Source organism: Panthera pardus, unplaced genomic scaffold (assembly GCF_024362965.1).
Source record: "Panthera pardus isolate Hobbes unplaced genomic scaffold, ASM2436296v1 HiC_scaffold_22, whole genome shotgun sequence".
Taxonomy (NCBI): Eukaryota; Metazoa; Chordata; class Mammalia; order Carnivora; family Felidae; genus Panthera; species Panthera pardus.
In genome coordinates this window covers 71,440,460-71,454,316 of record NW_026526788.1, presented here as the reverse complement: position 1 = coordinate 71,454,316, position 13,857 = coordinate 71,440,460, and the positions used below count along the sequence as shown (strand labels likewise).

The 13,857-nt window shown below is 32.3% G+C and overlaps 1 protein-coding gene across 1 annotated transcript in view; it reads right to left on the bottom strand.

Moving 5' to 3' along the window:
• The window catches only part of ATRNL1 (attractin like 1), a 764,129-nt gene that overhangs the window by 499,866 nt on the left and 250,406 nt on the right, over positions 1 to 13,857 (bottom strand). Inside the window, exon 21 of the mRNA XM_019459544.2 lies at positions 8,900 to 8,952. Coding sequence (XP_019315089.2) covers positions 8,900 to 8,952 — 53 coding nt within the window. The remainder of the gene's footprint in view (positions 1 to 8,899; positions 8,953 to 13,857) is intronic.

Genomic DNA, 13,857 nt, shown 5'->3' with positions numbered 1-13,857 from the left:
AAATATATCAATAATAACCTACAGAGTTTACAGTGGTATAAATGGATACATATTTAATTATTTTAGTAATATAAACTAACATGAGATGTGATGAGTGGCAGAAGCAAGCACTGAATGTGACAGTAATTAAATTCCTTACTCCTTTTAAAAGAGAGAATGTATTATTATCATCACAAAATTGTATCCTGAACTCTAAAGAGCAACAGAATTCAAAATAAAACAGTAATTTTTCAAAAATTAAAAGGTGAAATAAGCCAAAATATTTTTCGTTTTAAACTGAACTTTAAAAAAAAAAAAAAAAGGGGCGCCTGGGTGGCGCAGTCGGTTAAGCGTCCGACTTCAGCCAGGTCACGATCTCACGGTCCGTGAGTTCGAGCCCCGCGTCAGGCTCTGGGCTGATGGCTCGGAGCCTGGAGCCTGTTTCCGATTCTGTGTCTCCCTCTCTCTCTGCCCCTCCCCCGTTCATGCTCTGTCTCTCTCTGTCCCAAAAATAAATAAACGTTGAAAAAAAAAAAATTTAAAAAAAAAACAAAAAAAACAAAAAACTAAGGTCTTCCTCCTTAGTAGAGTGGCAAATATCCACACCTGTCACATGGGAGACCGGGGTTGAGCACCTGAGTGGCTCAGTCGATTAAGTGTCCAACTCTACATTTCCCACTCGGGTCATGATCTCATGGTCGTGATATCCAGCCACGTGTGGAGCTCCCCTCTGGGCATGGAGCCTGCTTGGGATTCTCTCAGTCCCTCTCTCTTTACCTCTCCCTTACTTACATATATGCGCACCTGCTCTCTCTTGCTCTCTCTCTCTCTCTCAAAAATAAAGTGTTAAAAAAAAAAAAGACTACTAAGAGCAGGGGCACCCAGGTGGCTCAGTCAGTTGAGCATCCTACTCTTGATTTCAGCTCAGGTCAAGATCTCATGGGGAGATCGAGCCCCAGTGATGGGCATTGCGCAGAAAGCGCAGAGCCTGCTTCGGATTCTCTCTCTCCACCTCTGTCTGCCCCACTCCTGTTCATATTCTCTCTCTCTCTCTCTCTCTCTCTCTCTCTCTGTCAAAAATAAATAAACTTTAAATAAATAAATAAACAAACAAACAAACCTACTAAGACTGTCTAAAGGATACAACTGCTGGTATATTACTTTCAATTAAGTTAACACCACATTGCACTCAATTGCTTTAAGCCACAGTGTGGGCCTGTATTTTAAATTTCACTCTGATCTTTAAAATCAGTATAGTTTCCATTAACACTATTACAAGAACTACTGACCTTTTCTTTAAACACCATTTCTTTCAAATGTTATTAAGCTTTAAGGGTCTTCTAACAAGTGACAAGGCTGCCATCTAGTGCTTTATGACTATTCCTTTCACATTTTTAAGAAAGTTAGAATCCTACATAATCGAAAGATGAGCTATCCAATACTTGGTGACCACTATTCACATGTGGCTATTGAGTAATTGAAATGTGACTGATTTGAATTGAGACTGCAATAATTATAGAATTCAAATTGTATTTCAGACGTAGTTTGAAAAAAACACTAAAGACAAAAACCTCATTGATGATTTTTATACTGGTACATGTTAAACTGACATCTCAGATATGTTGAGTTAAATAAAGTAGACTATTAAAATTCATTTTACCTGGGGGTGCCTCAGTGACTCTGTTGGTTAAGCGTCCTACTCTTGATTTCGCTCAGGTCATAGTCTCATGGTTGGTGAGAGTGAGCCCCGAGTGGGGCTCTGAACTGACAGCACAGAGCCTGCTTGGGATTCTCTCTCTCCCCTCTCTCTCTGCTCGTCCAACACACGCATCCTCTCTCTCAAAATGAATAAACTTAAAAAAATTAATTTCACCTGTTTCCTTTAACTTTTTTAATGTAGCTACTAGAAAATTTAAGGGGCTCCTGGGTGCCTCAGTCAATTAAGAGACCGACTTCAGCTCAGGTCATGATCTTCCAGTTAGTGGGTTTGAGCTCCACATCGGCCTCTCTTTAGTCAGCACAGAGCCCTCTTTGGATCTTCTGTCTCCCTCTCTTCCTGCCCCTCCCCTGCCTTGCACACACACACTCTCTCTCTCTCAAAATAAATAAGCATTAAATTTTTTAAAATTACATATATGGCTCATATTATATTTATATTGGATAGCATTGATCTAGAAGAAAAATTATCTTAGTCATAAAAGCCAATTTGAGCATCAGTAAGGTTAATAATTGAAAATGGATTTAAATATATTAAATATGTATGAGTCCATAAGTTTATCATGAAAAGAAACCTCGTCATGTTTGAGAGATACTGAATAATTCTTTACTTTGAAAACTGGTAAGTAAAAACAACTAATATTACATTTATCATGCATTTCCTATATGAACTGTATCAATGAGTAACCAAACAACTGATGAGAGGAAATTTATTTTTAGAGAAGTTTTCTAATCAAGAAATAAAGAAGGTATTGAAATATCACTTTTGCAACACCTAATCAATTACAATCTAAACACTGATCATCAGTGTCTGCTAAGAACTACGTGGGAAATAATGTTAATAAGGAACAATAACAATTAGAGGCACCTGGGTGGCTCAATCAGTTGAATGGCTGACTTCAGCTCAGGTCATGATCTCAGAGTTCATGAGTTCAGGTCCCGTGTCAGGCTCTGTACTGACAGCTTGGAGCCTGGAGCCTGCTTTGGATTCTGTGTCTTCCTCTCTCTTTGCCCCCCCTCCCGGCTCTCTTTCTCTCTCTCTCAAATAAATAAATAAACATTAAGAACTTTTTAAAGAAACAATAACAATTAAAAAGTATATAAAAAAGAAATTACTAAATGACCAGACCCCAAAATTTTCTTTGAATTCAGCCAACCTTTAAAGTTCACTTAATATTTAACTATTTCTGTTTTAAAAGGGGTCATCAATCTACTCAAATTCATTTTTAAAAGCTATTACCATAATTACATAATACGAAAATGGAAAATAAAAACTAAAAACTTACAGTCAAACATCATTTCATTAGAAAAAAAAGTACAATGATAGTCTATAGTCATTTATACTGAAAATAATCCTAAATAGAACATGAACAACTAATATTTAGCAGTGTTCCAAAAAACAATATTCCATGCCTATGTTTGGTTTATCCCAGAATTAAAAGATATTTAACATTAGGAAATTTACTAATACAACTTCACACATAATAAGGTAAAGGAAAAAGTCATTCATAATAAAATCTTATAGAACACTAATGTGGATAACTTTTTTAACTTGCTAAAGGAAATGTTCCATAAATTATTTCAAACTCTCTACTTGATGGTCCTGCCTACTACCATCACTTTGACTCAGCACTTAGAGATCACAAGTGTCCCAGTAAGGGGTTAAAAAAACTTTAAAGATATAAGTATTATCAGCGGAGCTTTCTTTTGCTTACATTTTCATAGTAAATGTTTTTCCACCCCTTCACATTCAATTTTTATGTGTCTTTAGGTCTGAATTAAGTCTCTTGTAAGCAACATAAAGATGGGCCTTTCTTTTTTATCCATTTAGTCACCCTATGTCTTGACTGGAGCATTTAAGTCCATTTCCATTTAAAGTAATTATTAATAAGTATGTACTTATTGCCAATTTGTTACTTGTTTTATGATTGTTTTTGTCTTCTTCTCTGTTCACCTCTTGTCTTCCACTCTTCCCTATGGTTTAAAGTTTTCTTTAGTGTTATGCTTGGATTCCTTTCCCTTTACTTTCTGTGTATCTATTATAGGTTTTGACTTGTGGTTACCATTAAGTTCACATGTAACATCTTATGCATACAGCAGTCTATATTAAGTTGATGGTTGCTTAAGTTTGAACCTATTCTAAAAACACTAAATTTTTACTACCCTCCCACATTTTATGTATATGGCATCATACTTTACATCTTTTTCTTTCGTGAATCCCTTGACTGGTTTTTGTAAATATAATTGATTTTTCAGTTCCTGTGCTTTAATATCCATATTGGTTTCATAAGTGATTGATCTACTACATTTATTATAGGTTTATATTTACCTGTAAATTTTTTTCTTTCATAATCTTACTCTAGATTATGACCTTTTCCTTCCACTTGAAGAATATCCTTTAATATTTCTTGTAAGGATGGTTTAGAGGGGATGAACTCCTTTAGCTTTTCTTAGAGAAACTCTTACTTGTTTTTGTTTGTTTTGTTTTTTGTTTTTGTTTAGAAAAATTTCTTTCTACTCTGAATGACAGCTTTGATAGATAGAGCATTCTTGGTTGCAGCTTTTTTCCTTTCAACATTTAAACTATACCATGCTACTCCCTCTGGCCTGCAAAGTTTCTGCTGAAAAACCAGCTGATAGCCTTATGGGGTTTCCCCTGTATGTAGCTGTTCTTTCTTGATGTTTTTCAATCTTTTTGTCACTTAATCATTATGCATTTTACTTTGGACCTCTGTGGGTTAATTTTGGGGGTAAGACTATTTATGTTGAACAAAATAGACTTTAAACAAATACTAACAAGAGAGAAAGAAGGACACTACATACTCATAGAGAGAACAATCCAAAAAGAGGATATACCAATTGTAAATATCTACACACCCAACATGGGAGCACTTAAATACCTAAAGCAAATATTAACAGAAATAAAGGAAGAAATTAATAGTAATACAATAATAGTGGGGGGGAGATTTTAAAACCCTACTCACACCAATGGATGGGTCATCAAGACAGAAAATCAGTAAGAGTGGCTTTGAATGATTGATTGAACCATAAAGTCCTAATAGATAAATTCAGAACACTCCATCCAAAAAAAAAACAAAAACAAAAACAAAAAGAATACACATTGTTTTCAAGTGTACATGGAATATTATCCAGAATAGATCACATATTAGACCACAAAACAAGTGTCAATAAATCAAAAAATATTGAAATCACATCATGCATCTTTCCAAACACAAGGGTATGAGACTAGAAATTAATCACAAGAAAAAATCTGGATAGAAAAGAAATACATGGAGGCTAAACAACATTCAACTAAACAATGAATGGATCAACCAAGAAGTCAAATAGGAAATAAAAAATACAAAGAGACAAATAAAAATGAAAATACAATGATCCAAAACCTTGGGATACAGCAAAAGCTGTTCTAAGAGGGAAGTTTATAGTAATACAGGCTAACTTCAAGAAAAAAAAAATCTCAAATAAGCAACCTAACTTTGCTAGAAAAAGAACAAACAAAACTAAACCAGAAGGAAGGAAATGAAATGATTAGAGCAGAAATAAATTTAAAAAGGCTAAACAACAGAAAATATCAATGAAAAATCAGGAGCTGGTTCTTTGAAAAGGTAAACAAAATTAATAAACCTTTAGCAGACTCATCAAGGCACATAAATAAAATCAGAAAAGAGAAAGAGGAGAAATAACAACCAATACCACAGAAATACAAAGGATTATAACAGAATATTATGAAAAATTATAGCCAATAAATTGGACAACCTGGAAGAAATACATTCCTAGAAACATATAACCTTCCAAAACTGAATCAAGAAGAAATAGAAAATTTGAATAGAGTGATTACTAGCAAAGAAATTGAGTCAGTAATCAAAAAACTCTGAAGAAATCTTGATAGAGGGAATAAAACTGTCTTTATTTGCATATAATATAATTAGCTGCATTAAAAACCAAACAAATCTGTAAACAATATGAACTAATAATGAGTTCATTAAAGTTTATGAATATTAGATTAGTGTATTAAAATGAATTTAATGTTTATATATCAAATATAAGTAGACAATGTAATTTTATTTAAGTTTATTTATTTATTTTGAGAAAGGGAGAGAGAGAGAGAGAATGGGAGGGGCAGAGAGGGAATCCAAGCAGGCTCTGTACTGTCAGTGCAGAGCCCAATGCTGGGCTCAAACTCACGAAAAGCAAGATCATGACCTGAGCCGAAATCAAGAGTTGGACACTTAACTGTCTGAGCCACCCAGATGTCCTGAAAATGTAATTTTAAGATACTATTTAAATGGCAACAAAATTATTAGGAAATTTAGTATTTTACACATCTAACAAAACATGTTCAAGACAAGGACACAGGAAATTGAGCTCAACATTATCAGTCATAAGAGAAATACAAATTAAAGACACAAGATACTACTACATATACTCTACAATAGCTATAATCAAAAAAACAGTATTAAGTGTTGAGGATATGGAATCACTGAAGCATTTATAAATTTCGGGAAGTTAAAATTATATAGCCATACTGTAAAATCATTTGGCAGTTACTTAAAAAGTCAAACATAAGTTTATCACATGACCCAGCAATTTCACTTATAGGAATCTACCCAAGGATAATAAAATTACATATCTACACAAAGACTGTGTGAATGATATCAATATTTTTCATAACAATCAAAGGCTAGACACAATCCCAATGCCCATCTACTAATAAACAACAAAAAAAAATGGTATATCTACATGTTGTAGCATTTATTCCTTTTACAAACTAAAACTGCTATATTAAAGTAAAATACAAGGGGCGACTGAGTGGCTTAGTCGGTTAAGCATCCAACTTCAGCTCAGGTCATGATCTCACAGTTTGTGGGTTCGAGCACCACATCAGGCTCTGTGTTGACAGCTCAGAGCCTGGAGCCTGCTTCAGATTCTATGTCTCCCTCTCTCTCTCTGCCCCTCCCCTGCTCATGCTCTGTCTCTCTTTCTCTCAAAAAGTAAATAATAAAATATTAAAAAATATATATTTTTAAGTAAAATACAAATACCTTGTGATCATCTCAATTGATGCAGAAAAAATATATGACATAAACAAAACACCCATTCCTAACAATAGTCCTCAGCAGAGCAGGACTAGAAGAGAACTTCCTCTAGCTGATAAAGGCATCTAGGAAAAACCTCCATCATACTTAATAGTGAAAGACTGAATCTTTTCTCTCTGAAATCAACAACACAACTAGAATATTCCCATGCTCATCACATCTTGTCACATGGTACCAGACATAATAATCAATGCAATAATGCAAAAAATAAAAAAAAATTTTAAAAATAATTAATTAATTAAAGGTAGCCAGAAAGAAAAAGAAGAAATCAAATTCTATTAATTGCAAAGCACATTACAGTCTGCATCAAAAATATAATGGAATCTACCAAAAAGGCTCTAGAACTAACAGGGAAGTTTAGCAAAGCTGAAGGATAAAAATCACCACAAAAATCAATTGCAGTTGTATACATCAGACACAATTAAAAATCACATTTTAAAAAAACAATATTTACAGCAGCATTAAAAGTATAAAATATGTAGGGATAAATCTGACAAAAACCATGACAGATCTGCACAGTGAAAAATAACAAATATTGCTGAGAATAAATTAAAAAATAATTAAGTTTAAAAAAGAGATACACTAGGTTCATGTGTCAGAAGACTCACTATAGTTAAGAATGGATTCTCCCCAAACTGATCTATAAGCCAAACACAATCTCAATCCAAATTCTAGTATGTATTTTGGCAAAATTTACCAAGCAGATTCTAAAATTCACATGTAACCACAAAAGAAATGGAGTCAAGTCTGAAATAGGTTTGAAATAGAAGGATGAAGTCAGAAAATAAATGATACATAATTTCAAGACTTACTACGAAACTACAGTAGTTGTAACAGTACTATTTTGGCACAAAAGCAGGCAAATTAATTAACAGAACACAATAGAGATCCCAGAAATAGTCTTTAAAGTCTTATCCACATATATGGGCAACTGATTTTAAACAAAAGTTTAAACAAAAACAAAACTGCAAAAGCAATTAATTGGTTAAAATAAAGTCTTTAAAGAAACAGTGCTAGAACATTTAGATATCCACATGAAGAAAAAAAAATCCATCTCTTGATATATATACAATTATTAACTCAAAATAGACTGTATCTTAAGTAGAAAACATAAAAATACAAAACTTCTAGAAGAAAAAGGAGAAAATCTTTGTGATCTTAGGTCAAGCTAAGATTTCTCAAAAGAACAAACTGATAAATTGAAGTTTATCATAATTAAAAATCCTCTTCAAAAAAAAATAAAAACTTCTCTTCAAAAAAAAAAACACTTCTAATAGAGTGAAAAAACAAGGCACAAACTAAAAAAATAATTTGTAAATCATATATCAAATAAAATATTTGCATCTGGAATACATAAAGTACTCTTAAAACTCAATGATATAACAATCCGATTTTTAAAAGAGGACAACAGATTTAAACACACTTCACCAAATAAAATATACATATGGCAAATAATCATATGAACAAATGCTTAATATCATCACTCATTAAAGAAATGTAAATAAAATGAGAATTAGATACTCCTGCACACCTGTTGGAACGACTAAAACTAAAAAGACTAACTATATGAAAGATTTGAAGAACTGAAATGAAATTCTTACACTGCTGGTGGAAATGCAAAAAGGTACAATCATTTGAAAAACTCTTTGCTTGCTACTTAACAAGTTAAACATACATCCGCCACGTAATCACTACCCAGTGATAGTATATCATTTAGTAAATAATCAGCACAGCTTTTTAGTGATGACCAAAAACGCCCCCTAAAAAAATCTATCACAAAATTCTATTTGTTCAAACTTTAATCAAATTGAAAAGATTACATTAAATCCAGCTGAGTTTACTCAAGTCCTATGTTTGTTTCCATTTTCAGAATAAGATCTATTGCTATGTTACTCTTCAAAAGTAGAAAAAAATGCACCAAACACAAAGGCAAAAAGACTGCCTTTCCTAGGAGTTGTACTATATTTAAGAAACAGAAATAGTAACATATTAATGACAACACCAGAACGCAAGGTGAATTTTGTTATCTGCAAAATCATCTAAAACTAATTTTATAAATTATTTAAAAATGAAAAAATACAGATACTTACAATAACATGTGCCTCTAAGTGGATTACCAACATAGCGATTTTCAGAATCACACCTGTAGGGACAATAAACTCATTTACTACTGATCCACAAAATTCAAAAGCTCCGTATCTTTCTTCCAGCAAGAAAGTAATTAAACTCCACATTAAAACATCTTTAAAAACTATTACATTAATCGAAGTTTTAACAACAAATCTTCACAGTAAATAACGTAGAAAGCCAATATTTGAGCATGAGTCAAGAAAAGAAACAGTGAAGACAAATAAATACCCATGCAAGATGAGAAAAGGGAATGTCACACAAGGCAGATGGGTTAAGACTAGAGTTTGGGGATATGTAATCTTCCTTAATAATGAGAAGAAACTGAAAGTCTTGATAAAGATATGGTGACAATTTTAGGTAAAGGAAGAAAATTGTGGAAATTCATAAATCTACACCACTTTCTTACTTTTGGTATTCTTGGAAATTAATATAGTTTCCCCCAATTTCTACATAATGAATCTGTATTTTAAAACAGATCTCCTCAATTGTGTATCAAAGAAAAGGTTTTTATTCTAAATCATCCAACCCTAAATTAAGAAGCTCAAACTCTGAACTTACATAAACATATTATAAAAAATGGAAGAACATAAGAGCATTCTGAATCATGAATTCTAATTTAAATTCTTCACAATTATGGTTAATTACAGCAGTGGGGGAAGATCATAAGTATTTTCAAAATTTCTGAAGTTCACATTTTTATATCCCTGTTTCTAGAATTCAGTAAAAATGACAGTTAGTGCCTAACAGAGATACACCTTGATTTTATATAATGTTTCTTCTTGAAACACCCTCCAAAATAAATTATTATAAAATGGTATATACACCAGGCTAACTGAAATCAGTGACTTAATATTTAAAGTATATATAAAAGTTTAAAAGATGACAAAGATGTTTTCAAAATATCTTTAGTTCTTTTTTTAAATGTTTGTTTATTTTTGAGAGAGAGAGTGCACACACACAAGTGCAGTAAAGGGCAGAGAGAGGGAGAAAGAATCCCGAGCCGCATCCACACTGTCAGCACAAAGCCAGATGCGGGGGCTCGATCTCAGGAACCAGATCATGACCTGAGTCAAAATCAAGAGTAGGATTTTTAACTGACTGAGCCACCCAGGCACCCCCAAAAAACGTCTTTAGTTTTAATAGTTAATCAGAGCAAAGGAATAATTTTAATACATACTTTTTAATTAATGAAAGGCCAACAATTGAGAATAATAAGCTAAATAATCAAGTTACATTCTGAATGCATTTTTCACCCATGTGTCACTAGTTTTTTTATTTATACATAGAACTGAGTAAAAGAGTAAATCTTTATTTACACTGACTACAAAATTAAAGTAGAAATATAACAGTCCTATACACCACTCACTTTATTCTCTGTGAAACAAAGAAAGTTTGGGGGTTAGGTTTCCTTTGACTTCCCCAAAAGCAATTTCAAAATGTGTGATATATAGTAGTTTTCTAGCAAGAAAACGATCACACTCATTGTTGCTGGGTTAAGGACTTCAGGTTCTCTACTATTTCTATACTCTTGTTCCTTCCTTTAGGCTCACCTCCATAAATTCCATCACTTTGTACCCAGTATATACATATCCTAAAGGATTGATTTACAATACTGTTATAATTCTTTTGTCTGTCACAAAAAAATAAATTTGACTTGCTGCAAATGTTCTCAATACTACGTTCAGAACAGGAATATATTCAATATAATAGTGTCTGCATTGCTAGGCATGATATTCCCTCTGCATCTCATTTGTTCAAATAGATGGCTTTCAAAGTACCACAGCAATCTAAAATAACTAACTTTAATAAATGTAAGGATGCCAGGTACTTTTTAATTGATCTATATGTTGACTTTAAGAGCTCCAGATACAAACCTATCTTCCCATATGGAAGTTTATGGTTTTTATTTTTTTAATAATACTGTTATTCAAATTATTTAACCTTCAACATAATATAATTTTTATAAAGGAATGGTTAAAATTTTATTTTCTCCAAACCATAAATTTTCTCAGGAGAATGAAATTACATGCTCTTCTTTAGGAAGTGATTTTTGCTAGCTTTCATTTTCTCAAATGAAGAGTTTTAACATAAATAAGGAATTAGCACCACCTCATTAAAAATTAAGCTGAGATGCTTTATAGAGTTCTTGAAGGTATCTAATATAAGAATTACATTCTCTTTTAAGTTTTCAAACTCAAAAAAGCAAAGTAGAATCACATATTGTCTTACATTCTTTATATTAATAAGTACTGAATTTTGATCGTATTAAAAGTATTTTTGAAATGTGTAATTATGAGTTGAATTTAAACAACAATTTTTGAAAGTTTGATTTCAGCTGTCATTTAAAAAAACTACAAATGGCTACAAATAACTAAGGAAATCAATAGATCCAAGGGAAACATAATGGAACTTTTGGCATAAAACTCAGTCTGCAAAACACAAAAGCAGGCACAAATATATGCAAACGCATTCTTTAATTTTCATAGGGACATCTCAACATCATCAGGATGGCAGTTAATTTGAAAGATAATGTTCAATTTTATCTAATAAAAATTCCAATAAGCTTTAAAGGAGCCAGAAAAATTGATCGTAATGTACACATGCATAAGTAAATATATAATAGCCCAAGTAACCATCGATAGATAAATGGATAAAATATGGTATATACAATAGAATATTATTCAGCCGTAAAGAATGAAATCTTGCCATTTTCAACAACATGGATACCTAGAGAGTATAATGCTAAGTGAGATAAATCAGTCAGAAAAAGACAAATACCATATAATTCACCCATAAGTGGAATTAAAAAAAAAAAAAAGCAAAGGAAAATAAAGAGAGAGAGAGAGAGAGAGAGAGAGAGAGAGAAACTAGCAGGGGAGGGGCAGAGAGAGAGGGAGACACAGACTCCGAAGCAGAGAGAGAGAGAGAAACCAAGAAATAGACTCTTCAACTATAGAGAACAAACTGATGGTTACCAGAGGGTAAGTGAGTGGGGGGATGGGTGAAATAAGTGATGGGGAGTAAAGAGCAAATTTATCATAATGAGCACTGAGTAATATATAGAATGGTTGAATCGCTGCATCATGTAACTGAAACTAATATAACACTGTATGTTAACTATCCTGGAATTAAATTTTAAAACAATAAAAAAAGAAAATAAATGAAGAGCTTTTAGGGAAACTAGACTTCAAAGATACTAAAATATATTCAAGGTCTGTACAATTCAAATAGCGTAGTATCACTGCATCAGTAGAAAGACCAAAGGTACAAAATAGAAATTCAGAAATAGGCTCAACTATCATATACTAAAAATCTAGTATATGATAAAAGTGGTATTTTAAATTATTGGGGTAAGCTCTTTTTAATAAATGGTATTCAGATAACTGGATAGCCATTTGGAAAAATATAAAATCAGATTCAATCCTCACACCCTACCCATAAAAAAAAAAAACAAAAAACTCTAAATGGATCAGACATCTGAGCATATAAAATAAACTTTAAACATATTAGAAGACAAGACTGCATGGTAACATACGTATGCTGAAAAGTGTGGTAAAAATAAATGCCATTAGTAAACTCAAAAGATGTAATAAATTGGGAGAAAATACTGACAACATATGTGACATAAAAGGGCTAAAATCTCTAATTTATAAAAAAAAAAACTCTTTAAAAAAGGGAAGAACTAACAATCCCATAGAAAAACTGACAACATACATAAATAGGCAACTCACAAAAAGTGCTATAAAAATGGTTCTTAACTATATGAAAACATGTTCAACTTCACTTATAATCAGGGAAATATGAGCTAAAGCTAGAACAAGATGCCATTTCTCCTCGATCAGATTGTCAAAATTTCAAAAGCATAACCATATGCTCTGCTTAGGAGACTGGACCAACAGTGCTCCCTTACACTTATGACCTGCTGGGAATACAAAATGAATAAATTCCTATGGAAGAGAAGTTAGCAATACCTAACAAATCTACATGAGTATTTATTCTTCAACCCAGAAATCCTACTTATAGGAACTTTGGAAGTAAACATCCAGAAATATGAAAATATATGGGCAAAAGTTTATTCACTACATCATTTATAATCACAAAATATTGGAAATTATCTAAACATCCTTGTGCACAAGATTTGTTAAAGAAACCACAGTACATAAACCCAATGGAACACTATACATCTGTAAACAAAACCAAACAAAAAAATGATGATTTTAATGATCTAATACAGATACATATCTACAGTATGTCCCCTTTTGTGTAAGAAGGAAAAGAATGAATGTCTATGCCTGTGTGTGTGTGTGTGTGTGTGTGTGTGTATACACACAGATATACATACATGAAATATATATATGTATATCATAAGGAGCATAAACTGGAAAACAATGAAGTTGTTCACCAGAGGAGAAAAGAGGAAATGGGAACTAATCTCTTTATTTTTAAATACTTTTCTCTTTTGAAAGAATGTCAATGTTCAACATATTCCAAAATATATATATTAAAACAATAAGAATGGGAAGGCGGAAAAAAACAACAACAACCACCTAAAACAGAAAGTAAACTAAAAGAAATGAACCTAATAAATTTCAAGTGAATACTACATAACCATCCTGAAGGGAAAAGGAGGAGGGGAAGGAGGAAAATAGGAGGAGAGAGGTGTGGAGGAACAGAAAACAAAGAAGAAAGAAAAGAGACCATTCCAAATAACTTGTTAACACAGTATCTGACTATATATTCTCAATCCTGGGCAGAGTAAGGTGGAAAATTCAAACTTTTAAATCTATTCAGGTTTGCTTATTAAAGTGATATAGACAAATCAATTCTGAAAGTATTTCTTGAATTACAGAATTGAGCAAATAAGGAATGTGTTAATGTCACTGGAAGCCACTGTTTTCACTAATGGAGGAGACATACG